This window comes from Oncorhynchus mykiss, chromosome 17 (assembly GCF_013265735.2).
Source record: "Oncorhynchus mykiss isolate Arlee chromosome 17, USDA_OmykA_1.1, whole genome shotgun sequence".
NCBI lineage: Eukaryota > Metazoa > Chordata > Actinopteri > Salmoniformes > Salmonidae > Oncorhynchus > Oncorhynchus mykiss.
The window spans coordinates 3,443,956-3,471,844 of record NC_048581.1 but is presented as its reverse complement, the minus strand read 5'-3'; the positions used below and the strand labels follow the sequence as shown (position 1 = coordinate 3,471,844).

Below are 27,889 nucleotides of genomic sequence, written 5' to 3'. Positions count from 1 at the left end.
GCCTGAAAGACTCACAGCGCCCTCTGCTGACTGGAGGGGGAGACGCAGTTGAGGGAATGTTTTATTTTATTTTCTGACTATTTTCTGACTAGTTAAAACAATTTCAACGATTGGTTTTATTTTATTTCCAATAATAATGTTATATCACATTATATGAAAGGAACCTCAAAGTTCGTATTAATCATTTGAAACATTTAGGCTGTATCTGCTAAATATCATTCTATATTCCTCTCTGTCTCTCTCTGACCCTCTCTATCCATCTCTCTCTCTTTGACCCTCTCTATCCATCTCTCTCTCTCTTTGACCCTCTCTCAGAAGGAGAGGGAGAGAGGGTCAAAGAGAGAGTGTCATATAATGTTATTCTTGAAAATTATTAACTTTTTGTCTGAAATAAAAATAAAATAAAATCCCTCAATTGCGTTACAAACTCGTCAGCAGATGGCGACGTGGATCTTTCATGGAAGTCTGCCACAGTCTGACGTGGTAGCAAAGATTGTTATAACTAAACCAAGATAGACCACAACCCGTCGTTTCAAACCGGAACAAATTATTAAATAGTGGGCAGAACAAGCAAGGAGGTGGGCAGAGCCAAACACAAGCAACCAAGATCCTATTGGCCCGTTCTAGCGCATGTTTCCGTTACGGAACGCCGACTCTATGAAGAGCGTGTGCGTAACAACCCAATTCTCTATTGCACTCCTTCTAAACAACGCATTTTGTTTAAAAACGTTGACAAAGGGTAACGTCTATAAAACTTATTCCACGATGTTTCATCGATTAGAAAATTAGCATATTGTCGACCACAATCCATCTCGTTCCATATTTTCCCACTGCCGACCACATCAATTCAATTCAATTAAAGGGGCTTTATTGGCAAGGGAAAAATATTGTAATGAAACGGCAGGGAGCAGGTCTCGAACCCTCGACCTTCAAGCCCGAAGTCCAGGGCGCCATCGATTGTCCCGTAAAAGCTTGCTCCAGCGGCAGAGTCGATATCCGCGCTTATAAAGCCAGGGTCGTTTCAATATGTTAACATTGCCAAAGCAAGTGAAGTAGATTATATACATAGATTATATACACAAGTGACATAAACAATAAAAATGAACAGTAAACATTACACGCACAGAATTTATAAAATAATTTAAAAAAAACATTACACTATTTTGTAGTGAGTGGAAACGCAGGCGGATGCTTCATATTTATACATCCGGTGAATGATCTGTCTCATTGTTCTGTGGTGATAGTGAAAGGACCGCTTCTTACCACAGTCATAAAGTCATAATTATGGCAAACCCCTATCCATTTATATAACTTCTCTTCTTAAAATCTGATTTTTAAACCTAACCTTAATCACACTGCTAAGATTATGCCTAACCCTAATCTTAAATGAAGAACAAAAAGTAGATTTCTGTTTTCATAAATGTTTAGCCAATGTTGACATTGTGGCTGTGGTAACTAGTGACAAGCCAATGAGTCAGCCATGTTCTTTTATAGTTAAATGATAATGGTCAGCCACCTCGGTAGCTTGCTAGCTGAAACATCTAAGCTCTTTGGAGTCGTTCATGTATATTATCCACTGTGTTTTAAACTCACTTCTGTCGTCTAGCTAGTTATCCCATTTAATTTCATATGTGCTTTGTTGTTATTAGTCAGCTATAGTAGCTGGCTGGTTACGTTAGCATTAGCCTAGCTAGCTAACATTTCCGACCATGAGTTCACTGAGCTACTCTCCTCCTGATAAAGAAGAGGAGGTCTGCTGGACGGAGAAAGAGGGTCTGTGGCTGAATGTTGTCGTAAAAGAGGAGAAGGAAGAGGAGGATGTCACAGTAACAAAAGTAGAGGATGAGGATGTTGCAGTGAAAGAAGAGAAAGAGGAGGATCCCGTTTTTGGAGTGAAGGAGGAGGGAGAGATAACTGTCATATTGGAAGAAGAAGAGGAGGATACTGGACATCTGATTAACCCCAGTAAGTAACTTACTGTCTTAAAACAGAAACACCCACTGCAGTTGTTGAACTAAAGGGAAAAGTCGCGCTCTCACTGTCAAAACGGCCATATCTCTGAACCCTTATTCAAGTTCATGTGACTTTTCGTCAGACTAGATGTTGTTTTGCCTCCTGACTTGAGTCGGGGGGCAGTTTTGTGTATTTTGGTCTGACAAAATGTAAAATTGCACCACCATCTTACCCTGTACACTATCTAACCCTGTACCTATACACTATCTAACCCTGTACCTATACACTATCTAACCCTGTACCTATACACTATCTAACCCTGTACCTATACACTATCTAACCCTGTACCTATACACTATCTAACCCTGTACCTATACACTATCTAACCCTGTACCTATACACTATCTAACCCTGTACCTATCCACTATCTAACCCTGTACCTATACACTATCTAACCCTGTACACTATCTAACCCTGTACCTATACACTATCTAACCCTGTACACTATCTAACCCTGTACCTATACACTATCTAACCCTGTACACTATCTAACCCTGTACCTATACACTATCTAACCCTGTACCTATACACTATCTAACCCTGTACCTATACACTATCTAACCCTGTACCTATACACTATCTAACCCTGTACCTATACACTATCTAACCCTGTACCTATACACTATCTAACCCTGTACCTATACACTATCTAACCCTGTACCTATACACTATCTAACCCTGTACCTATACACTATCTAACCCTGTACCTATACACTATCTAACCCTGTACCTATACACTATCTAACCCTGTACCTATACACTATCTAACCCTGTACCTATACACTATCTAACCCTGTACCTATACACTATCTAACCCTGTACCTATACACTATCTAACCCTGTACCTATACACTATCTAACCCTGTACCCATACACTATCTAACCCTGTATCTATACACTATCTAACCCTGTACCTATCCACTATCTAACCCTGTATCTATACACTATCTAACCCTGTACCTATCCACTATCTAACCCTGTACCTATCCACTATCTAACCCTGTACCTATCCACTATCTAACCCTGTACCTATCCACTATCCCCCAAACCCACCAGCCCATCCCACTACTCTGGCCCTAAAGGATCCTACACCAGGCCATCCCACTACTCTGGCCCTAAAGGATCCTACACCATCCCACTACTCTGGCCCTAAAGGATCCTACACCAGGCCGTCCCACTACTCTGGCCCTAAAGGATCCTACACCAGGCCGTTGACCTGGGAGATGTAACGTAGTAAATCTAAATCCGGAACACTCTAAAATATATATAAACACAACATTCTACAATGACCTTTGATATATATTCAATGAGCTGATACTTGGGATCAGAGAGCTCCCATGGTGTTCTTACTACTTTTCATAACATACATAGAGATGCCGCAAGTTGTTGGTAATGGAAATGACCTTAAAAGTCATGGAGATGTCATGAAATTCCAACTGTCAAAATGTGTATGAAACCTGACAATTTGACTACAGGTATTTACAAAAAAAGTAGCAAAAAATATGAACATTTATTAAAAATACTGAAAATACATAGTTTAAACGGTATTGGGGCAGCAGGTAGCCTAGTGGTTAGAGCTGGCTCGTAACCGAAAGGTTGCTGGATCGAATCCCCCGAGCTCACAAGGTAAAAATCTGTCGTTCTGCCCCTGAACAAGGAAGTTAACCCACTGTTCCTAGACCAGTTCACCCACTGTTCCTAGACCAGTTCACCCACTGTTCCTAGACCAGTTCACCCACTGTTCCTAGACCAGTTAACCCACTGTTCCTAGACCAGTTAACCCACTGTTCCCTGGTAGGCCGACATTGTAAATAAGAATTTGTTCTTAACTGACTTGCCTGTCAAAATGTGTATGAAACCTGACAATTTGACTACAGGTATTTACTAAAAAAAAGTTGCTAAAAATATTCACATTTATTAAAATACTTAAAATAAATAGTTTAAATGGGTATTGGGGTGGCAGGTAGCCTAGTTTTTTAAAATTTATTATTTTTTAAATCCTTCTCCCAAAATGATTTACATTTATTCAACAGCTCTTCTTCTATCAAATGTTGCTTCTTCTTTCTTTTGATTCTGTCCCCCTGCGTGTAGTAACCCCATCTTTACATTCTGTCCCCCTGCGTGTAGTAACCCCATCTTAATGGCATTAGATCTTTTACATTCTGTCCCCCCTGCGTGTAGTAACCCCGTCTTTACATTCTGTCCCCCTGCGTGTAGTAACCCCATCTTAATGGCATTAGATCTTTTACATTCTGTCCCCCCTGCGTGTAGTAACCCCGTCTTTACATTCTGTCCCCCTGCGTGTAGTAACCCCATCTTTACATTCTGTCCCCCCTGCGTGTAGTAACCCCATCTTAATGGCATTAGATATTTTACATTCTGTCCCCCCTGCGTGTAGTAACCCCATCTTTACATTCTGTCCCCCTGCGTGTAGTAACCCCATCTTTACATTCTGTCCCCCCTGCGTGTAGTAACCCCATCTTTACATTCTGTCCCCCTGCGTGTAGTAACCCCATCTTTACATTCTGTCCCCCTGCGTGTAGTAACCCCATCTTTACATTCTGTCCCCCTGCGTGTAGTAACCCCATCTTTACATTCTGTCCCCCTGCGTGTAGTAACCCCATCTTTACATCCTGTCCCCCTGCGTGTAGTAACCCCATCTTTACATTCTGTCCCCCTGCGTGTAGTAACCCCGTCTTAATGGCATTAGATCTTTTACATTCTGTAAAAGTGGAGAAGAAATGAGAAACACATCAATTCTGAATCTGACAATAAAAGGCCACTCTAAAATCTGCAGTTTTGTCACACAACACAATGCCACAGATGTATCTAGTTTTGAGGGAGCGTGCAATTGGCCTGCTGACTGCAGGAATTTCCACCACAGCTGTTGCCCGAGAGTTGAATGTTCATTTCTCTACAATAAGCCGCCGCCAACATCAGTTTAGAGAATTTGGTGTTGAATATTTATGACTGTCATTAAGCCCTTTTCTGGGGGGAAACTCATTCGGATTGGCTGGGCATGGCTCCCCAGTGGGTTGACCTTTGCCCTCCCATTCTTTCGGCCCTGCCCAGTCATGTAAAATCTACATTTATTTCAATTGACTGATTTCCTTGTTTTATATTTTGTTCAGTAAATGTAGTAGCTAAGTGGTTAGCTTCTTCCAAAATCAAGCGTTGCTTGGTAACAGCAGAGAAACCTCTCCTGGATCAGGAGCCCTGCTGTCTAATATTTGTTTTGTGCAGCAAACTATGAGTATAATTTTTTTGTTACTTATATAACTCTATGAGCTGGGATATCTGTCCTCCAAATAGTTTAGTTACTTATATAACTCTATGAGCTGGGATATCTGTCCTCCAAATAGTTTAGTTACTTGTATAACTCTATGAGCTGGGATATCTGTCCTCCAAATAGTTTAGTTACTTATATAACTCTATGAGCTGGGATATCTGTCCTCCAAATAGTTTAGTTACTTATATAACTCTATGAGCTGGGATATCTGTCCTCCAAATAGTTTAGTTACTTATATAACTTTAGGATCTGGGATATCTGGCCTGGTCTTAAGACAATTGTTAAATTAATTTGTACACAACATCATGGGCATCACCTTTCAGCTAAAATAAGCAGTGGATTTCTGCTGTTTGTGGGCCTTTAACCGTCTGTCTGACTTTGTTGTTCACACAGGAGAGAGACGTAACTATTGTGGATCCTCTAGAGAGCCTCAACAACATCATGAAGCAGAGAAGAGACTCTCCACATCAGAACACCTCAAGAATCCCCAACGGAAACCCACAGGGAAGAAACTTCATCGCTGCTCTGACTGTGGGAAGAGTTACTCCAGATCAGATTCACTTAAAGTACACCAGAAAATTCACACTGGCGATAAATCTCACCGCTGCCCTGACTGTGGGAAGAGTTACTCCAGATCAGATTCCCTCAAAGTACACCAGAGAATACACACGGCAGAGAAAACGTATAGCTGTGATCAATGTGGGAAGAGTTTTACTTCACCTAGCCAGCTGACTATACACCAGAGAACACACACAGGAGAGAAGCCTTTCCGCTGCTCTGACTGTGGGAAGAGTTTTGTTATCGCAGGAAATTTAAAATCACACCAGAGAACACACACAGGAGAGAAGCCTTATAACTGTAATCAATGTGGGAAGAATTTTGCTTACTCAAGCAGCCTGATAGCACATTTAAAAACACACACATGAGAGAATCTACTGCGTTGACTGTGGGGGAGACCTTTTCAAAATCATCTACATTACAATCACACCAGAGAATTCACACGGGACAGAAATCTTATAGTATTTTAATGATGTCACAATGTAGAATGTTGTAACATTATAGTAGGAGTATCTTAATGATGTCACAATGTAGAATGTTGTAACATTATAGTAGGAGTATCTTAATGATGTCACAATGTAGAATCCTAAACGTTTGCCCCCCTGTTCTATTGATTTCAGCATAATATGGATATTAGGGGAAAAATCCAGGCTCTGAATTGATAGAGTTCTATTTATGTGATTTAACAGAAAGTGACTAACAAAAGAAAGAGTTGCGTTACACTTACCATGTTACGTTGGTGACCCACTTGAATCAAAATGCAACACTTCAAAATGTAGCTAGCTGTTTTCTACAAATTGTCCTCTAACTAATGATGTACACATTATTCCCAGATTCTGTGTGATATTTGATTTGAGTGATGCCAAGTAAGTGTTGCATTTCTCTTCGTTCTGGGGACTCCTAAATTTAAATGCATCACTCCAAAATGTAGCTGACGGTCTTCTGCAGGTTGTCCTCTAACCAGTGAGGTAAAAGATATCTCCCATTTCCATGTGTTTTTTTTAGTTGTGTTCGTTTCAACAGCAACCTACAACCTGATTTTTATCCGATCGATGTCCGTAATTTATTGCCACTTGTTAAAACAACAGTGTTTTTGGTGCTCGTTTAAAAAATAATTCAAGGAATATGATTATTATTGTGTTTGTGTAAATAGCACATTTTATGTTTAGGTTTTGAATATATCAAACTGTTCCTGCATATTGGTGATCGATTTGGACGCGTTAAAACTGTGTTTTCACTTTGGGGAATTCCCCTCTAGCGACGTTGAAAGAAAGACCGAAGTTCAATCTACGCTTTTTAAAGTATTAAAGACTTATTATTTTTTCAACGTTTTTAACTTTAAGTTAGTTATTGCCAATACATATTAACAAAGGGGTATTTCATCATATTTACATTTCATGTAACATTTTAGTAATCATAATTATTTACGCAACCAACTGACAATTTATTTTACTATCATATTGTTTTACTAAAATAAAACGAGATTATATTTCCGGTTGGATATTTGGTTTTGATATTTCATATTACATAAATGTAATGTAACATTTAGTTTCATAATTATTTATGCAACCAACTTACAATTTATTTTTGTATAATTATATTGTTTACTAACAATGTCATAAATCAAGCTTACAGTTTGTGCCAGGAGTCATTACATCCTATTCTTACTATTTTAATCAATGGTCTTTCCTTAGAATCATCATTAGTCTTTCAGTTTTTATTTTCATTTGTTTGTTTTTTAATGATTTTTTTTTTATTTGAAGCCCATTGATTTGCTTCCATGTCTAAAATGTGCATAAATATATGTGTAAATAAAGCTTGATTCGATTTGAATCAACAGACTTTTTGCCAAACCGATGAACAAATATGTGTAAAAGCAACACATCTTGGTCCATCTTAGTATGAAAACACTATCAATTCTGTTTCTATGTCAAAATTGTGCATGGTATGTAAATGTATCACTTTCAATCAATCCAGTGCATTTTTCAAAGGATTCAACTACTGAAACAAACACATGGATCAAACAGATCAATCCCACTTTTCCAGCCTGCTGAAGGCGTGGTGGAGTGGTAAACACCACCCCCGGCTCTACCAGGGGCTTGAGGTGGTCTCCTACAGATCTGCTTATGTCATGTTCTGTGGCCTTGCTGTTCCATTTCTTGACTGCCCCTGCAACACAGAAAGAAACACATTTAGTCATATTATATAAAACACTCAAAGTAATGGATATGGAGCATCTACAGCCTCAGTTACACCTGGCACCTAAATGTGACTTCTGTCATCTGATCACTCCAAGCTGCATTAGGTTCAGCACAGAAAGAAACACATTTAGTCATATTATACTGAACAAATAGAAACGCAACATGTAAGGTGTTGGTCCCATGTTTCATGAGCTGAAATAAAAGATCCCAGAAACATTCCATACGAACAAAAAGCTTCTCTCAAATTTTGTGCACACATTTGTTTACATTCCTGTTGGTGAGCATTTCTCCTTTACAAAGACAATCCATCCACCTGACGGGTGTGGCATATCAAGAAGCTGATTAAACAGCATGATGATTACAAAGGTGCACCTTGTGCTGGGGACAATAAAAGGACACTATGCCACAGATGTCTCAAGTTTTGAGGGGTTGTACAATTGGCATGCTGACTGTAGGAATGTCCACCAGAGCTGTTGTCAGAGAATGTAATGTTCATGTCTCTCTGCCGCCTCCAACTTTGTTTTAGAGAATTTGGCAGTACGTCCAACTGGCCTCACAACCACAGACCACTTGCATTGCGTCGTGTGGTATATTCTAGAGTTCATCCATGATGTCATAATGATAGTTTAACCAGGTTTCTAGGATATGTGGTATATTCTAGAATTCATCCATGATGTCATAATGATAGTTTAACCAGGTTTCTAGGATATATAGTATATTCTAGAGTTCATCCATGATGTCATAATGACAGTCCGTCGTGTGGGCAAGCAGTTGTGAGCAGAGTGCCCCATGGTGGCGGTGGGGTTATGGTATGTTCAGGCTTAAGCTAAGGACAACGAACACAATTGCATATTATCGATGGCAATTTGAATGCACAGAGATACCGTGACTAGATCCTGATGGTGGTCACACCAGATACTGTCTTTTTTCTGATCCACAACCCTACTTTTTTTTTTAGGTATCTGTGACCAACAGATGCATATCTGTATTCCCAGTCATGTGAAACCCATAGATTAGGGCCTAATGTGAATGAATGAATTTATTTCAATTGACTGATTTCCTTCTATGAACTGTAACTCAGTAAAATCTTTGGAATGGTTGCATTTTCTATTTTCTATTTTTTGTTCAGATGAATCTTTTGTTTGTTTGACCTGTTTTTGTATTGGTATTTATTTGTATTCTTCTTCTTTGTAATTTCTGTATTCTTCTTCGTTGTAATTTGTATTTATATTGCAAGATAAATCAATGTTAGAGTTTACATAAACTGGCCATAAATGGATGTTGCATGAGTTTTTGTAATTTGATTTCTTTGGGGCTTCTTCTAAGCCAATGCTTTCTACTACAGATAGTAATAGGATTCGGTATCTTTAGGACTACAGAATAAACTGTCTGTCAGATTTCCAGTCTTCAAGAATAGGAAGTATTTGTATTTAGTATGGATCCCCATTAGTTCCTGTCAAGGAAGCAGCTACTCTACCTGGGGTTTATTATGGATCCCCATCAGTTCCTGCCAAGGCAGCAGCTACTCTTCCTGGGGTTTATTATGGATCCCCATTAGTTCCTGTCAAGGCAGCAGCTACTCTTCCTGGGGTTTATTATGGATCCCCATTAGTTCCTGTCAAGGAAGCAGCTACTCTACCTGGGGTTTATTATGGATCCCCATCAGTTCCTGCCAAGGCAGCAGCTACTCTTCCTGGGGTTTATTATGGATCCCAATAATTTCCTGCCAAGGCAGCAGCTACTCTTCCTGGGGTTTATTATGGATCCCCATCAGTTCCTGCCAAGGCAGCAGCTACTCTTCCTGGGGTTTATTATGGATCCCCATTAGTTCCTGCCAAGGCAGCAGCTACTCTTCCTGGGGTTTATTATGGATCCCAATTAGTTCCTGCCAAGGCAGCAGCTACTCTTCATGGGGTTTATTATGGATCCCCATTAGTTCCTGCCAAGGCAGCAGCTACTCTTCCTGGGGTTTATTATGGATTCCCATTAGTTCCTGCCAAGGCAGCAGCTACTCTTCCTGGGGTTTATTATGGATCCCCATGAGTTCCTGTCAAGGCAGCAGCTACTCTTCCTGAGGTTTATTATGGATCCCCATTAGTTCCTGTCAAGGCAGCAGCTACTCTTCCTGAGGTTTATTATGGATTCCCATTAGTTCCTGTCAAGGCAGCAGCTACTCTTCCTGGGGTTTATTATGGATCCCCATTAGTTCCTGTCAAGGCAGCAGCTACTCTTCCTGGGGTTTATTATGGATCCCCATTAGTTCCTGTCAAGGCAGCAGCTACTCTTCCTGGGGTTTATTATGGATCCCCATTAGTTCCTGCCAAGGCAGCAGCTACTCTTCCTGGGGTTTATTATGGATCCCCATTAGTTCCTGCCAAGGCAGCAGCTACTCTTCCTGGGGTTTATTATGGATCCCCACTAGTTCCTGCCAAGGCATCAGCTACTCTTCCTGGGGTTTATTATGGATCTCCATTAGTTCCTGCCAAGGCAGCAGCTACTCTTCCTGGGGTTTATTATGGATCCCCATTAGTTCCTGTCAAGGCAGCAGCTACTCTTCCTGGGGTTTATTATGGATCCCCATCAGTTCCTGCCAAGGCAGCAGCTACTCTTCCTGGGGTTTATTACGGATCCCCATCAGTTCCTGCCAAGGCAGCAGCTACTCTTCCTGGGGTTTATTATGGATCCCCATTAGTTCCTGTTAAGGCAGCAGCTACTCTTCCTGGGGTTTATTATGGATCCCCATTAGTTCCTGCCAAGGCAGTAGCTACTCTTCCTGGGGTTTATTATGGATTCCCATTAGTTCCTGCCAAGGCAGTAGCTAATCTTCCTGGGGTTTATTATGGATTCCCATTAGTTCCTGCCATGGCAGCAGCTACTCTTCCTGGGGTTTATTATGGATCCCCATTAGTTCCTGTCAAGGCAGCAGCTACTCTTCCTGGGGTTTATTATGGATCCCCATTAGTTCCTGCCAAGGCAGCAGCTACTCTTCCTGGGGTTTATTATGGATCCCCATTAGTTCCTGGCAAGGCAGCAGCTACTCTTCCTGGGGTTTATTATGGATCCCCACTAGTTCCTGCCAAGGCATCAGCTACTCTTCCTGGGGTTTATTATGGATCTCCATTAGTTCCTGCCAAGGCAGCAGCTACTCTTCCTGGGGTTTATTATGGATCCCCATTAGTTCCTGTCAAGGCAGCAGCTACTCTTCCTGGGGTTTATTATGGATCCCCATCAGTTCCTGCCAAGGCAGCAGCTACTCTTCCTGGGGTTTATTACGGATCCCCATCAGTTCCTGCCAAGGCAGCAGCTACTCTTCCTGGGGTTTATTATGGATCCCCATTAGTTCCTGTTAAGGCAGCAGCTACTCTTCCTGGGGTTTATTATGGATCCCCATTAGTTCCTGCCAAGGCAGTAGCTACTCTTCCTGGGGTTTATTATGGATTCCCATTAGTTCCTGCCAAGGCAGTAGCTACTCTTCCTGGGGTTTATTATGGATTCCCATTAGTTCCTGCCATGGCAGCAGCTACTCTTCCTGGGGTTTATTATAGATCCCCATTAGTTCCTGTCAAGGCAGCAGCTACTCTACCTGGGGTTTATTATGGATCCCCATTAGTTCCTGCCAAGGCAGTAGCTACTCTTCCTGGGGTTTATTATGGATTCCCATTAGTTCCTGCCAAGGCAGTAGCTACTCTTCCTGGGGTTTATTATGGATTCCCATTAGTTCCTGCCAAGGCAGCAGCTACTCTTCCTGGGGTTTATTATGGATTCCCATTAGTTCCTGCCAAGGCAGCAGCTACTCTTCCTGAGGTTTATTATGGATCCCAATCAGTTACTGCCAAGGTAGTAGCTACTCTTCCTGGGGTTTATTATGGATTCCCATTAGTTCCTGCCAAGGCAGTAGCTACTCTTCCTGGGGTTTTTTATGGATTCCCATTAGTTCCTGTCAAGGCAGCAGCTACTCTTCCTGGGGTTTATTATGGATCCCCATTAGTTCCTGCCAAGGCAGGAGCTACTCTTCCTGGGGTTTATTATGGATTCCCATTAGTTCCTGCCAAGGCAGCAGCTACTCTTCCTGAGGTTTATTATGGATCCCAATCAGTTACTGCCAAGGTAGTAGCTACTCTTCCTGGGGTTTATTATGGATCCCCATTAGTTCCTGTTAAGGCAGCAGCTACTCTTCCTGGGGTTTATTATGGATTCCCATTAGTTCCTGCCAAGGCAGTAGCTACTCTTCCTGGGGTTTATTATGGATTCTCATTAGTTCCAGCCAAGGCAGCAGCTACTCTTCCTGGGGTTTATTATGGATTCCCATTAGTTCCTGCCAAGGCAGCAGCTACTCTTCCTGAGGTTTATTATGGATCCCCATTAGTTCCTGCCAAGGCAGCAACTACTCTTCCTGAGGTTTATTATGGATTCCCATTAGTTCCTGCCAAGGCAGTAGCTACTCTTCCTGGGGTTTTTTATGGATTCCCATTAGTTCCTGTCAAGGCAGCAGCTACTCTTCCTGGGGTTTATTATGGATCCCCATTAGTTCCTGCCAAGGCAGGAGCTACTCTTCCTGGGGTTTATTATGGATTCCCATTAGTTCCTGCCAAGGCAGCAGCTACTCTTCCTGGGGTTTATTATGGATTGCCATTAGTTCCTGCCATGGCAGCAGCTACTCTTCCTGAGGTTTATTATGGATCCCCATTAGTTCCTACCAAGGCAGCAACTACTCTTCCTGAGGTTTATTATGGATTCCCATTAGTTCCTGCCAAGGCAGTAGCTACTCTTCCTGGGGTTTATTATGGATTCCCATTAGTTCCTGCCAAGGCAGCAACTACTCTTCCTGAGGTTTATTATGGATCCCCAATAGTTTCTGCCAAGGCAGCAGCTACTCTTCCTGGGGTTTATTATGGATTCCCATTAGTTCCTGCCAAGGCAGCAGCTACTCTTCCTGAGGTTTATTATGGATCCCAATCAGTTACTGCCAAGGTAGTAGCTACTCTTCCTGGGGTTTATTATGGATCCCCATTAGTTCCTGTTAAGGCAGCAGCTACTCTTCCTGGGGTTTATTATGGATTCCCATTAGTTCCTGCCAAGGCAGTAGCTACTCTTCCTGGGGTTTATTATGGATTCTCATTAGTTCCAGCCAAGGCAGCAGCTACTCTTCCTGGGGTTTATTATGGATTCCCATTAGTTCCTGCCAAGGCAGCAGCTACTCTTCCTGAGGTTTATTATGGATCCCCATTAGTTCCTGCCAAGGCAGCAACTACTCTTCCTGAGGTTTATTATGGATTCCCATTAGTTCCTGCCAAGGCAGTAGCTACTCTTCCTGGGGTTTATTATGGATTCCAATTAGTTCCTGTCAAGGCAGCAGCTACTCTTCCTGGGGTTTATTATGGATCCCCATTAGTTCCTGCCAAGGCAGGAGCTACTCTTCCTGGGGTTTATTATGGATTCCCATTAGTTCCTGCCAAGGCAGCAGCTACTCTTCCTGGGGTTTATTATGGATTGCCATTAGTTCCTGCCATGGCAGCAGCTACTCTTCCTGAGGTTTATTATGGATCCCCATTAGTTCCTGCCAAGGCAGCAACTACTCTTCCTGAGGTTTATTATGGATCCCCATTAGTTCCTGCCAAGGCAGCAGCTACTCTTCCTGGGGTTTATTATGGATTCCCATTAGTTCCTGCCAAGGCAGCAACTACTCTTCCTGAGGTTTATTATGGATCCCCAATAGTTTCTGCCAAGGCAGCAGCTACTCTTCCTGAGGTTCATTATGGATCCCCATTAGTTCCTGCCAAGGCAGCAGCTACTCTTCCTGAGGTTCAGTAAAACTAAGGGAGTTATACAATTTTAAAATATTACAATACATTCACAACAGATTTCACAACACAGGCCCATAATCCACTACCACAGTGCTAAATCCATGTGTACGTGTGTGTTCAGTGCTTATGTTATTGTGTGTGTGTATGCATGTGTCTTGTGTTTGTGTTGCTCCCCGCTGTTCCATAAGGTGTATTTGTATCTGTTTAAAAAAAAAACAGATTCTACTGCTTGCATCAGTTACCTGATGTGGAATAGAGTTCAATGGTGTCATGGCTCTGTGTAGTACTGTGTGCCTCCCATAGACTGTTCTGGACTTGGGAACTGTGAAGAGACCTCTGGTGACATGTCTTGTGGGGTATGCATGGGTGTCCGAGCTGTTTGCCAGTAGTTCAAACAGACAGCTCGATGCTTTAAACATGTCAATACCTCTCACAAATAGTGATGTAGTCAATCTCTCCTCCAGTTTGAACCAGGAGAGATTGTCATGCAAAATCAAAATATATTTTAAATTCTTCAAAGTAGCCACCCTTTGCCTTGATGACAGCTTTGAACACTTTGATCGTGTTAGGATATTAAATGTAAAAAAAATATAGAACAAAACTATGCTACATTCTATCTCTAGGACCCGCTGGGTGACAAATCGGAGCAAGAATGTAAGTACATTATTTACTGTCAGAGGTGAATGTACTGTCAGAGGTATTTCCCCCCGCTGTAATAGCTACTATACATCGGACACTGCAGTTAGATTAACAAGAATTTAAGCTTTCTGACCATATGAGACATGTCTATGTCCCGGAAAGATGGTTTTTGTTTACAACGCCATTCTAGACAAATATCGCATATTGAGAAGCATCTGTCCCGATTTCGGGACACTGGTCCAGAGACAATGCATGAAGGGCCTTGTATGCCATCAAAATGAATATAAAATTGGACATACCAATTAGGATCTGACTAAAAATACTTGAATCAGTTATAGAAGCCATTGCCCTTTATGGTTGTGAGGTCTGGGGTCTGCTCACCAACCAAGAATTCACAAAATGGGACAAACTCCAAATTGAGACTCTGCATTCAGAATTCTGCTAAAATATCTGTAAATGTATGACCATATTAGAGACACATATTTCCATCAGATTACACAGACCCACAAAGAATTTGAAAACAAATCCAATTTTGAAAAACTCGCATATCTATTGGGTGAAATACCAGTGTGACATCACAGCAGCAAGATGTGTGACCTGTTGCCACAAGAACAGGACAACCAGTGAAGAACAACCACCATTGTAAATACAACCTGTTTATGTTAATTTATTTTCCATTTTGCACTTTAACTATTTGCACATCGTTACAACACTGAATATAGACATAATATGACATTGAAATGTCTTTATTCTTTTGGAACTTTTGTGAGTGTAATGTTTGATATTCATTTGTTATTGTTTATTTCACTTTTGTTTATTATATACTTCACTTGCTTTGGCAATATGTTTCGCATGCCAATAAAGCCCCTTAAATTTAAATTGAGATGGTCTAACAGAGAGGGAGAGAAAAGGTCAAAGACAGAAAGAGAGAGAGGGGGTCAGAGAGTGAGAAATGAAAATTAAATAAAACCAATCGTTGAAATTGTTTTAACTTGTAGTCAGAAAATAAAATAAAACATTCCAACAACTGCGTCTCCCCCTCCAGTCAGCAGAGGGCGCGGTGAGTCTTTCTGGCCAGTCTGCCAGAATGTGACGTGGAGGTGAACTGGACTCTTCTTTAAACAACAACAGCTAGTCGGTCGTCACTAGTTACCACAGTCACAAGGTCATAATTATGGCTAAACCTCGCCTAATTCTCAACTTCTCTTATTAAAATCAGATTTTTAAACCTAACATAATGCCCAACCTTAAATGAAGACAAAAAAATGTAATATTTGTTTTCATATATTGTTTTTACGATAGCCAATGTTGACTTTGTGGCTGTAGTAACTAGTGACAAGCCAACTAGTCAGCCATGTTCTTTTATAGTTAAATGATAATGGTCAGCCACCTCGGTAGCTTGCTAGCTGAAACATTGAAGCTCTTTAGACTCGTTCATGTATATTATCCACTGTTTTTTAAACTCACTTCTGTCGTCTAGCTAGTTATCCCATTTAATTTCATATTTACATTGTTGTTATTAGTCAGCGAACGTAGCTGTCTGGTTAAGTTCACTAGCCTAGATAGCTAACTGTTAGCTAACATCTCCGACCATGAGTTCACTGAGCTACTCTCCTCCTGATAAAGAAGAGGAGGTCTGCTGGACGGAGAAAGAGGGTCTGTGGCTGAACGTTGTTGTGAAAGAAGAAGAGGAAGAGGAGGATGTAACAGTAACAAAAGTAGAGGATGAGGATGTTGCAGTGAAAGAAGAAGAGGACGAGAAAGAGGAGGATTCAGATTTTGGAGAGGAGGGAGAGATAACTGGTATATTGGAAGAAGAAGAGGAGGAGGATCTGATTAACCCCAGTAAGTAACATACTGTCTTAAAACAGAAGCACAATGCAGTTGTTGAACTAAAGGGCAAAGTCACACGGTAAAGGAGTCACACTCCCACTATCAAATCGGCCATTTTTTGTTGTTGTTACAATCAGGGCCAAGTCTTGGTCTTTGGTGTCAGAAGTGATCGGACCTCGCATCCACGACAGTGCGTGTGCTTGGCCAGTGAGCGCGTTCCTGTAAGACGTAGAGCCGCAAGGAGGACGCACTCTTTGAAAGGAGGGAGTAGTGTAACGTCACAACGACGTTGTATTGCTGCCTTTCGGGGGGAAGGGACAATTTGCACAATTTGACAACTGAAAAGGGGGGAAGGGAGAAAATGTTAAATTGCACCACCATCTATCTACACCATCCCCCAAAACCCATCACCCAATCCCAATAAATTAACATTTTTATTTATGTATGATTTATGTAACCTTTATTTAACAAGTCAGTTAAGAACAAGTTATTATTTACAACGACGGCCACACCCGGATGATTTTGGGCCAATTGTGCGTCGCCCTATGGTACTCTCGATCACGGCTGGTTGTGATACAGCCTGGAATCGACCCAGGGTCTGTAGGGACACCTCTAGCACTGAGATGCAGTGTCTTAGACCGCTGCACCACTTGGGAGCCAACCCATACCACTACTTTGGCCCTATAGGATCCAACACCAACCCATACCACTACTTTAACCCTAAAGGATCCTACACCATCCCACTACTTTAACCCTAAAGGATCCTACACCATCCCACTACTTTAACCCTAAAGGATCCTACACCATCCCACTACTTTAACCCTAAAGGATCCCACACCATCCCACTACTTTAACCCTAAAGGATCCTACACCATCCCAGCCCACTACTTTAACCCTAAAGGATCCTACACCATCCCAGCCCACTACTTTAACCCTAAAGGATCCTACACCATCCCACTACTTTAACCCTAAAGGATCCAACACCATCCCACTACTTTAACCCTAAAGGATCCTACACCATCCCACTACTTTAACCCTAAAGGATTCTACACCATCCCACTACTTTAACCCTAAAGGATCCTACACCATCCCAGCCCACTACTTTAACCCTAAAGGATCCTACACCATCCCACTACTTTAACCCTAAAGGATCCAACACCATCCCACTACTTTAACCCTAAAGGATCCTACACCATCCCACTACTTTAACCCTAAAGGATCCTACACCATCCCACTACTTTAACCCTAAAGGATCCTACACCATCCCAGCCCACTACTTTAACCCTAAAGGATCCTACACCATCCCACTACTTTAACCCTAAAGGATCCAACACCATCCCACTACTTTAACCCTAAAGGATCCTACACCATCCCACTACTTTAACCCTAAAGGATCCTACACCATCCCACTACTTTAACCCTAAAGGATCCTACACCATCCCACTACTTTAACCCTAAAGGATCCTACACCATCCCAGCCCACTACTTTAACCCTAAAGGATCCTACACCATCCCACTACTTTAACCCTAAAGGATCCAACACCATCCCACTACTTTAACCCTAAAGGATCCTACACCATCCCACTACTTTAACCCTAAAGGATCCTACACCATCCCACTACTTTAACCCTAAAGGATCCTACACCATCCCACTACTTTAACCCTAAAGGATCCTACACCATCCCACTACTTTAACCCTAAAGGATCCTACACCATCCCATCTACCTGGGAGGATGGAACCCAGTCTCTCCAAACAATAAATCAAGTTTAGGGTAGAGAGCATCTTTCAGCTGTCCTTTTGCATTTATTGATGGAAAGAAGATTGGATTGCCCGGACGTCAAGTGAATGTCTCAGTCTGACTTGAGAGTACTGACTGACTTAAACGCTGTGTTCTCAGGTATATTGCTACAATCAATTGACATTGACGATCAATTGATTGATCAATTGACATTGATGTGGTCCTAAGTCAAATGAAAACACTACCAGTTAGCTAAATTACTCCTGAGTAAGTCCATTGTCCTTAAAGGTCCTACTCTTTCTAAGTCAAATGAAAACACTACCAGTTCGCTAAATTACTCCTAAGTAAGTCCATTGTCATTATTACAGTCACACTGTTTTCTATCACCAGGTTCTTAAATGTTGTGGAAACAGGTTCATCATATCGATCACAACTACCTCGGTTTACAGCCTGGTCTCACAGACTAGACGTAACATAGTAAAAATAAATCAAAAATATAAACTTGCAAGAATTTCAACGATTTTCCTGAGCTACAGTTCATATAAAGAAATCAGTCAATTGAAATAAATTCATTAGGCCGTAATCTAGGGATTTCACATGACTGGGCAGGCGGGCAGCCAATCAGAATACGTTTTCCCCCCACAAAATGTATTTTAATTACAGACAGAAATAGTTCACAGTTTCATCAGCTGTCCCGGTGGCTGGTCTCAGACGAATGTGGAGGTCCTGGGCTGGCGTGATTACATCTGGTCTGCAGTTGTGAAGCCTGTTGGACATTCTACCAAATTCTCTAAAACGACTTTGGAAGCGGCTTATGGTCGAGAAATTAACATTAGGTTCTCTGGTAAACAGCTCTGGTAGACATTCCTGCAGTCAGCATGCCAATTGCGCTCTCCTTCAAACTTCAAAACTTGAGACATCTGTGGCATGTTGTTTCAGCATGATAATGCACAGCTCCATGTCGCAAGGATCTGTACACAATTCCTGGAAGCTGGAAATGACCCAGTTCTTCCATGGCCTGCCTACTCACCAGACATGCCACCAATTGAGCATGTTTGGGATGCTCTGGATTGTGTACGACAGCGTTTCCTAGTTACCTCCAATTTCCAGCAACTTCGCACAGCCATTGAAGAGGAGTGGGGGTACATTCCACAGGCCTCAATGACCAGCCTGATCAACTCTATGCAAAGATGTCTTGCTGCATGAGACAAATGGTGGTCACACCAGACTGGTTTTCTGATCCACGCCCATACCGTTTTTTCTTAAAGTGACCAACAGATGCATATCTGCATTCCCAGTTGTTAAATCCATAGATTAGGGCCTAATGAATTTATTTAAATTGACAGATTTTCTTATATAAACTGTAACTCAGTTTATATAATTGAGTTACAATATACTGTAACTAAATACAGTATATATTTAACCAGTTATTCATATTAATGTATTTTGGTTTTCTTCTTTTTTGTCATTTAGCAGACGCTCTTATGCAGATACCAGGTTATTACTAAATAAACTGTTCACCATCTGGGACCATTCAACAGTCTAGATTTACCAGGTTATTACTAAATAAACTGTTCACCATCTGGGACCATTCAACAGTCTAGATTTACCAGGTTATTACTAAATAAACTGTTCACCATCTGGGACCATTCAACAGTCTAGATTTACCAGGTTAATACTAAATAAACTGTTCACCATCTGGGACCATTCAACAGTCTAGATTTACCAGGTTATTACTAAATAAACTGTTCACCATCTGGGACCATTCAACAGTCTAGATTTACCAGGTTATTACTAAATGAACTGTTCACCATCTGGGACCATTCAACAGTCTAGATTTACCAGGTTATTACTAAATAAACTGTTCACCATCTGGGACCATTCAACAGTCTAGATTTACCAGGTTATTACTAAATAAACTGTTCATCATCTGGGACCATTCAACAGTCTAGATTTACCAGGTTATTACTAAATAAACTGTTCATCATCTGGGACCATTCAACAGTCTAGATTTACCAGGTTATTACTAAATAAACTGTTCATCATCTGGGACCATTCAACAGTCTAGATTTACCAGGTTATTACTAAATAAACTGTTCATCATCTGGGACCATTCAACAGTCTAGATATACCAGGTTATTACTAAATAAACTGTTCATCATCTGGGACCATTCAACAGTCTAGATTTACCAGGTTATTACTAAATAAACTGTTCATCATCTGGGACCATTCAACAGTCTAGATATACCAGGTTATTACTAAATAAACTGTTCACCATCTGGGACCATTCAACAGTCTAGATTTACCAGGTTATTACTTCTAAATAAACTGTTCACCATCTGGGACCATTCAACAGTTTAGATTTACCAGGTTATTACTAAATAAACTGTTCACCATCTGGGACCATTCAACAGTCTAGATTTACCAGGTTATTACTAAATAAACTGTTCACCATCTGGGACCATTCAACAGTCTAGATTTACCAGGTTATTACTAAATAAACTGTTCACCATCTGGGACCATTCAACAGTCTAGATTTACCAGGTTATTACTTCTAAATAAACTGTTCACCATCTGGGACCATTCAACAGTCTAGATTTACCAGGTTATTACTAAATAAACTGTTCACCATCTGGGACCATTCAACAGTCTAGATTTACCAGGTTATTACTAAATAAACTGTTCATCATCTGGGACCATTCAACAGCCTAGATTTACCAGGTTATTACTAAATAAACTGTTCACCATCTGGGACCATTCAACAGTCTAGATTTACCAGGTTATTACTTCTAAATAAACTGTTCACCATCTGGGACCATTCAACAGTCTAGATTTACCAGGTTATTACTAAATAAACTGTTCACCATCTGGGACCATTCAACAGTCTAGATTTACCAGGTTATTACTAAATAAACTGTTCACCATCTGGGACCATTCAACAGTCTAGATTTACCAGGTTATTACTAAATAAACTGTTCACCATCTGGGACCATTCAACAGTCTAGATTTACCAGGTTATTACTAAATAAACTGTTCACCATCTGGGACCATTCAACAGTCTAGATTTACCAGGTTATTACTAAATAAACTGTTCACCATCTGGGACCATTCAACAGTCTAGATTTACCAGGTTATTACTAAATAAACTGTTCACCATCTGGGACCATTCAACAGTCTAGATTCACCAGGTTATTACTAAATAAACTGTTCACCATCTGGGACCATTCAACAGTCTAGATTTACCAGGTTATTACTAAATAAACTGTTCACCATCTGGGACCATTCAACAGTCTAGATTTACCAGGTTATTACTAAATAAACTGTTCACCATCTGGGACCATTCAACAGTCTAGATTTACCAGGTTATTACTAAATAAACTGTTCACCATCTGGGACCATTCAACAGTCTAGATTCACCAGGTTATTACTAAATAAACTGTTCACCATCTGGGACCATTCAACAGTCTAGATTTACCAGGTTATTACTAAATAAACTGTTCACCATCTGGGACCATTCAACAGTCTAGATTTACCAGGTTATTACTAAATAAACTGTTCACCATCTGGGACCATTCAACAGTCTAGATTTACCAGGTTATTACTAAATAAACTGTTCACCATCTGGGACCATTCAACAGTCTAGATTTACCAGGTTATTACTAAATAAACTGTTCACCATCTGGGACCATTCAACAGTCTAGATTTACCAGGTTATTACTAAATAAACTGTTCACCATCTGGGACCATTCAACAGTCTAGATTTACCAGGTTATTACTAAATAAACTGTTCACCATCTGGGACCATTCAACAGTCTATATTTACCAGGTTATTACTTCTAAATAAACTGTTCACCATCTGGGACCATTCAACAGTCTAGATTTACCAGGTTATTACTAAATAAACTGTTCACCATCTGGGACCATTCAGCAGTCTAGATTTACCAGGTTATTACTTCTAAATAAACTGTTCACCATCTGGGACCATTCAACAGTCTAGATTTACCAGGTTATTACTAAATAAACTGTTCACCATCTGGGACCATTCAACAGTCTAGATTTACCAGGTTATTACTAAATAAACTGTTCACCATCTGGGACCATTCAACAGTCTAGATTTACCAGGTTATTACTAAATAAACTGTTCACCATCTGGGACCATTCAACAGTCTAGATTTACCAGGTTATTACTAAATAAACTGTTCACCATCTGGGACCATTCAACAGTCTAGATTTACCAGGTTATTACTAAATAAACTGTTCACCATCTGGGACCATTCAACAGTCTAGATTTACCAGGTTATTACTAAATAAACTGTTCACCATCTGGGACCATTCAACAGTCTAGATTTACCAGGTTATTACTAAATAAACTGTTCACCATCTGGGACCATTCAACAGTCTAGATTCACCAGGTTATTACTAAATAAACTGTTCACCATCTGGGACCATTCAACAGTCTAGATTTACCAGGTTATTACTAAATAAACTGTTCACCATCTGGGACCATTCAACAGTCTAGATTTACCAGGTTATTACTAAATAAACTGTTCACCATCTGGGACCATTCAACAGTCTAGATTTACCAGGTTATTACTAAATAAACTGTTCACCATCTGGGACCATTCAACAGTCTAGATTCACCAGGTTATTACTAAATAAACTGTTCACCATCTGGGACCATTCAACAGTCTAGATTTACCAGGTTATTACTAAATAAACTGTTCACCATCTGGGACCATTCAACAGTCTAGATTTACCAGGTTATTACTAAATAAACTGTTCACCATCTGGGACCATTCAGCAGTCTAGATTTACCAGGTTATTACTAAATAAACTGTTCACCATCTGGGACCATTCAACAGTCTAGATTTACCAGGTTATTACTAAATGAACTGTTCACCATCTGGGACCATTCAACAGTCTAGATTTACCAGGTTATTACTAAATAAACTGTTCACCATCTGGGACCATTCAACAGTCTAGATTTACCAGGTTATTACTAAATAAACTGTTCACCATCTGGGACCATTCAACAGTCTATATTTACCAGGTTATTACTTCTAAATAAACTGTTCACCATCTGGGACCATTCAACAGTCTAGATTTACCAGGTTATTACTAAATAAACTGTTCACCATCTGGGACCATTCAGCAGTCTAGATTTACCAGGTTATTACTTCTAAATAAACTGTTCACCATCTGGGACCATTCAACAGTCTAGATTTACCAGGTTATTACTTCTAAATAAACTGTTCACCATCTGGGACCATTCAACAGTCTAGATTTACCAGGTTATTACTAAATAAACTGTTCACCATCTGGGACCATTCAACAGTCTAGATTTACCAGGTTATTACTAAATAAACTGTTCACCATCTGGGACCATTCAACAGTCTAGATTTACCAGGTTATTACTAATTAAACTGTTCACCATCTGGGACCATTCAACAGTCTAGATTTACCAGGTTATTACTAAATAAACTGTTCACCATCTGGGACCATTCAACAGTCTAGATTTACCAGGTTATTACTAAATAAACTGTTCACCATCTGGGACCATTCAACAGTCTAGATTTACCAGGTTATTACTAAATAAACTGTTCACCATCTGGGACCATTCAACAGTCTAGATTTACCAGGTTATTACTAAATAAACTGTTCACCATCTGGGACCATTCAACAGTCTAGATTTACCAGGTTATTACTAAATAAACTGTTCACCATCTGGGACCATTCAACAGTCTAGATTTACCAGGTTATTACTAAATAAACTGTTCACCATCTGGGACCATTCAACAGTCTAGATTTACCAGGTTATTACTAAAGAAACTGTTCACCATCTGAGACCATTCAACAGTCTAGATTTACCAGGATATTACTAAATAAACTGTTCACCATCTGGGACCATTCAACAGTCTAGATTTACCAGGTTATTACTAAATAAACTGTTCAGCATCTGGGACCATTCTACAGCCTAGATTTACCAGGTTTGTACTTCTAAATAAACTGTTCACCATCTGGGGCCATTCAGCAGTCTAGATTTACCAGGTCATTACTTCTAAATAAACTGTTCACCATCTGGGACCATTCAACAGTCTAGATTTACCAGGTTATTACTAAATAAACTGTTCAGCATCTGGGACCATTCAACAGCCTAGATTTACCAGGTCTGTACTTCTAACCAAAAACACTATTTGGGTTTCTCAAAATGCTTACAATTGTTGTTTTGATTATTGCTTGAACAGTCTATAAGATAATTGCTAGCAAAATACCTGTTTTGGATGCAGCACTTGTTAGCTTGAATGCTAAATGCTCACTGGCAGGCTGATGGAAAAGCTAGCCACAGAGCATTTTACTGGTTGTAGTTAGTATTTTTTAAAGTCTAAAGCGGTTTATTTGAGACGATGGCACAAACGTTATATTAAGCAGGTGATTCAAACAAGCCTTACAATTATAATCCAAAAGTAGTGTGAACTGTACTCATAAGCAACCTTTAAATGGAGGCTGTTTTTTCTGTCAACCTATGAGAACTTCCCTGAGTTTTCCCCCACGATGGTGAATTAGTGAATAGCGACACAGAGCTTAACGGTAGCTGGAAATGGTTAACCTTCTCTGGGATATTCTGGACGGTAGCGTCCCACCCAGCCAACGACCAGTGAAAGTGCAGGGCGCCAAATTCAAAACAACAAGAATCTCATAATTAAAATTCCTCAAGCATACAAGTATTTTACACCATTTTAAAGATAAAATTCTCGTCAAAAAGGCTTTACAGTGAAAGCACCACAAACGATTATGTTAGGTCACCACCAAGTCACAGAAAAACACAGCCAAAGCAGAAATATAGATAAAATGAATCACTAACCTTTGATGATCTTCATCAGATGACACTCATAGGACTTCATGTTACACAATACATGTATGTTCTGCTCGATAAAGTGCATATTTATATCCAAAAATCTTATTTTACATTGGCGTGTTATGTTCAGTATTTCCAAAACATGCAACGATTTTGCAGAGAGCCACATCAATTTACAGAAATACTCATTGCCAAGTCAAAAAAACACAGACATTTTTCCAGCCAAAGATAGGAGTCACAAAAATGTTACACGATACATGTATGTTTTGTTCGATAATTTCAAAAAGGCTTTACGGCGAAAGCATACATTGTGATTATCTGAGAACAGCGCCTAGTCACAAAAAAACATACAGCCATTTTCCAGACAAAGAGAGGAGTCACAAAAAGCAGAAATAGAGATAAAATGAATCACTAACCTTTGATGATCTTCATCAGATGACACTCATAGGACTTCATGTTACACAATACATGTATGTTTTGTTCGATAATGTGCATATTAATATCCAAAAATCTCAGTTTAAATTGGCGCGTACAGTGCAGTAATGTTTTGATTCCAAAACATCCGGTGATTTTGCAGAAATATTCATAATAAACATTGATAAAAGATACAACTGTTATACATGGAACTTTAGATAAACTTCTCCTTAATGCAACCGCTGTGTCAGATTTTTTTTTAAACTTTACGGAAAAAGCATACCATGCAATAATCTGAGTACGGCGCTCAGAGACCAAAACAGCCAAGCAGATATCTGCCATGTTGTGCAGTCAACATTAGTCAGAAATAGCATTATAAATATTCACTTACCTTTGATGATCTTCATCAGAATGCACTCCCAGGAATCCCAGTTCCACAATAAATGTTTGATTTGTTTGATAAAGTTCATAATTTATGTCCAAATAACCCCTTTTGTTAGGGCGTTTGGTAAACAAATCCAAACGCGCGTGCAAGTCCACAAACAAGGTTCTAAAGACTGTTGACATCTAGTGGAAGCCTAGGAAGTGCAAGATGACCAATATCCCACTGTATCTTCAATAGGGGCTGAGTTGGAAAACCTACAAGCCTCAGATTTCCCACTTCCTGGTTGGATTTTTCTTAGGTTTTTGCCTGCCATATGAGTTCTGTTATACTCACAGACATCTTTCAAACGGTTTTAGTTACTTCAGAGTGTTTTCTATCCAAATATACTAATTATATGCATATTCTAGCTTTTATGTCTGAGTAGCAGGCAGTTTACTCTGGGCACCTTATTCTTCCAAGCTACTCAATACTGCCCCCCATGTCACCAAGAAGTTAAAGTGAGTTTCCTTGAGTAGCACTCCCGATCTTGCTCTAAAAGTCTGTGTAGTTTTTTCACAATGTATTCTGAATATTACCAATCTCGCCAATTTCTTTGCTATAGGCAGATATACTACATCCATAACTAAAGGTTTCTGCATTCTCAGGGAGGAGTTTCTGCATCCAAATTGCGTGCGCTTTGCACTCGTGCTGAAAGTTTAGTAAACACAGAAAGGGGCCAATATTGATGACCAAAAGTGGTCTGCTACACTGCTTTGAGTTTCTGTAATAACTTGTTTTTTTTAGCCTAGAATCATAAATGTTACTTCTGAAGTGAGAGAAAAATAAGACAATATTACTGTTGTTGAACCGACTGTCATATTATTTTAAACATTCATTACAGATGTAAATTGTTGTACTATAACAAGGGGCATCACCTTTCAGCTAAAATAAACAGTGGCCCTTTAATCATCTGTCTGAGTTTGTTGTTCACACAGGAGAGAGACGTGACTATTGTGGATCCTCTGGGGAGCCTCAACAACAGCACGATGCTGACGAGGCAGAGAAGAGTCTCTTCACATCAGAACACCTCAAGAAACACCAACGGAAACCCACAGGGAAGAAACTTCACCACTGCTCTGACTGTGGGAAGAGTTATTCAAGATCAGATTCACTAAAAGTACACCAGAGAATTCACACTGGAGAGACATCTCACTGCTGCTCTGACTGTGGGAAGAGGTTTACCTCTTCAGCAGACCTCAAAAGACATCAGAGAATCCATACAGGAGAGAAACCTTATAGCTGTGATCAATGTGGAAAGAGTTTTAATGTTCCAAGCAGCCTAAAAACACACCAGAGAACACACACAGGGGAGAAACCTTATAGCTGCGCTGACTGTGGGAAGAGTTTCTCAAAATTATATACATTACAATCACACCAGAGAATTCACACTGGAGAGAAACTTTATAGCTGCTCTGACTGTGGGAAGAGTTTTTCAAAATTATATACATTACAATTACACCAGAGAATTCACACTGGAGAGAAACTTTTTAGCTGTGATCAATGTGGGAAAAGGTTTACTCACTCAAGCTGCCTGAAGGTACATCAGAGAACACACACAGGAGAGAAACCTTATAGCTGTGATCAGTGTGAGAAGAAATTTGTTACATCTAGCAGTCTGACTATACACCGGAGATCTCACACAGGAGAGAAACCTTATAGCTGTGGTCAATGTGTGAAAAGTTTTACTTCATCTAGCCATCTGACTATTCACCAGCGGATACACAAGAGAGAAACCTCATAGCTGTAATCAATGTGGGAAGAGTTTTAGCCAAACATCCTGATATCACACCAGAGAACACACACAGGAGAGAATTCTTATAGCTGTGATCAATATGGAAAGAGATATGCTGGTAAAATTTTGAAAATACATACATGAAGTTGTTTCATGATATCAATAAAATGTCATAATGTAGAATGTTATTACCATTGTAGTAGGAGTATTATAACGATGTCACAATGTAGAATCGTAAACGTTTGACCCCCTGTTCTATTGATTTCAGCGTGATATAGATATTAGCCTCGGGATGAATCCAGGCCTCATCAGGGGAAGTAATGAGTACTATTTATTTGATTAACAAGAAAAATAGTTGTTACACTTGGCGCCCCAAGTGAATGAGAA

The 27,889-nt window shown here is 40.3% G+C and overlaps 2 protein-coding genes across 4 annotated transcripts; both read left to right on the top strand.

Annotated features, from left to right (window-relative positions):
• The first annotated feature begins 1,216 nt into the window (after positions 1-1,216).
• Positions 1,217-27,889, top strand: LOC118940203 (gastrula zinc finger protein XlCGF17.1-like). 2 transcript variants are annotated; one of them, XM_036948635.1, is made up of 3 exons: positions 1,217-1,691; positions 16,079-16,349; positions 26,706-27,889. In XM_036948635.1, the coding sequence occupies exons 2-3, from the start codon at positions 16,097-16,099 to the stop codon at positions 27,509-27,511; spliced, it is 1,059 nt and encodes a 352-aa protein (XP_036804530.1). In that variant the 5' UTR covers positions 1,217-1,691; positions 16,079-16,096; the 3' UTR covers positions 27,512-27,889. The 2 variants fall into 2 exon arrangements, with proteins under 2 accessions (XP_036804530.1, XP_036804529.1); XM_036948634.1 differs by having other exon boundaries at positions 1,217-1,699; positions 16,087-16,349.
• LOC118940204 (zinc finger and SCAN domain-containing protein 2-like) lies at positions 1,540-6,934 on the top strand. Of its 2 annotated transcripts, XR_005036743.1 has the most exons (3): positions 1,540-1,965; positions 5,696-6,357; positions 6,406-6,934. XR_005036743.1 is itself a non-coding variant. In XM_036948636.1 (2 exons), exons 1-2 carry the CDS (start codon positions 1,710-1,712, stop codon positions 6,226-6,228), a joined length of 789 nt encoding a protein of 262 aa, XP_036804531.1. In that variant the 5' UTR covers positions 1,540-1,709; the 3' UTR covers positions 6,229-6,934. The 2 variants fall into 2 exon arrangements, 1 of the variants encoding a protein (XP_036804531.1); XM_036948636.1 differs by having other exon boundaries at positions 5,696-6,934.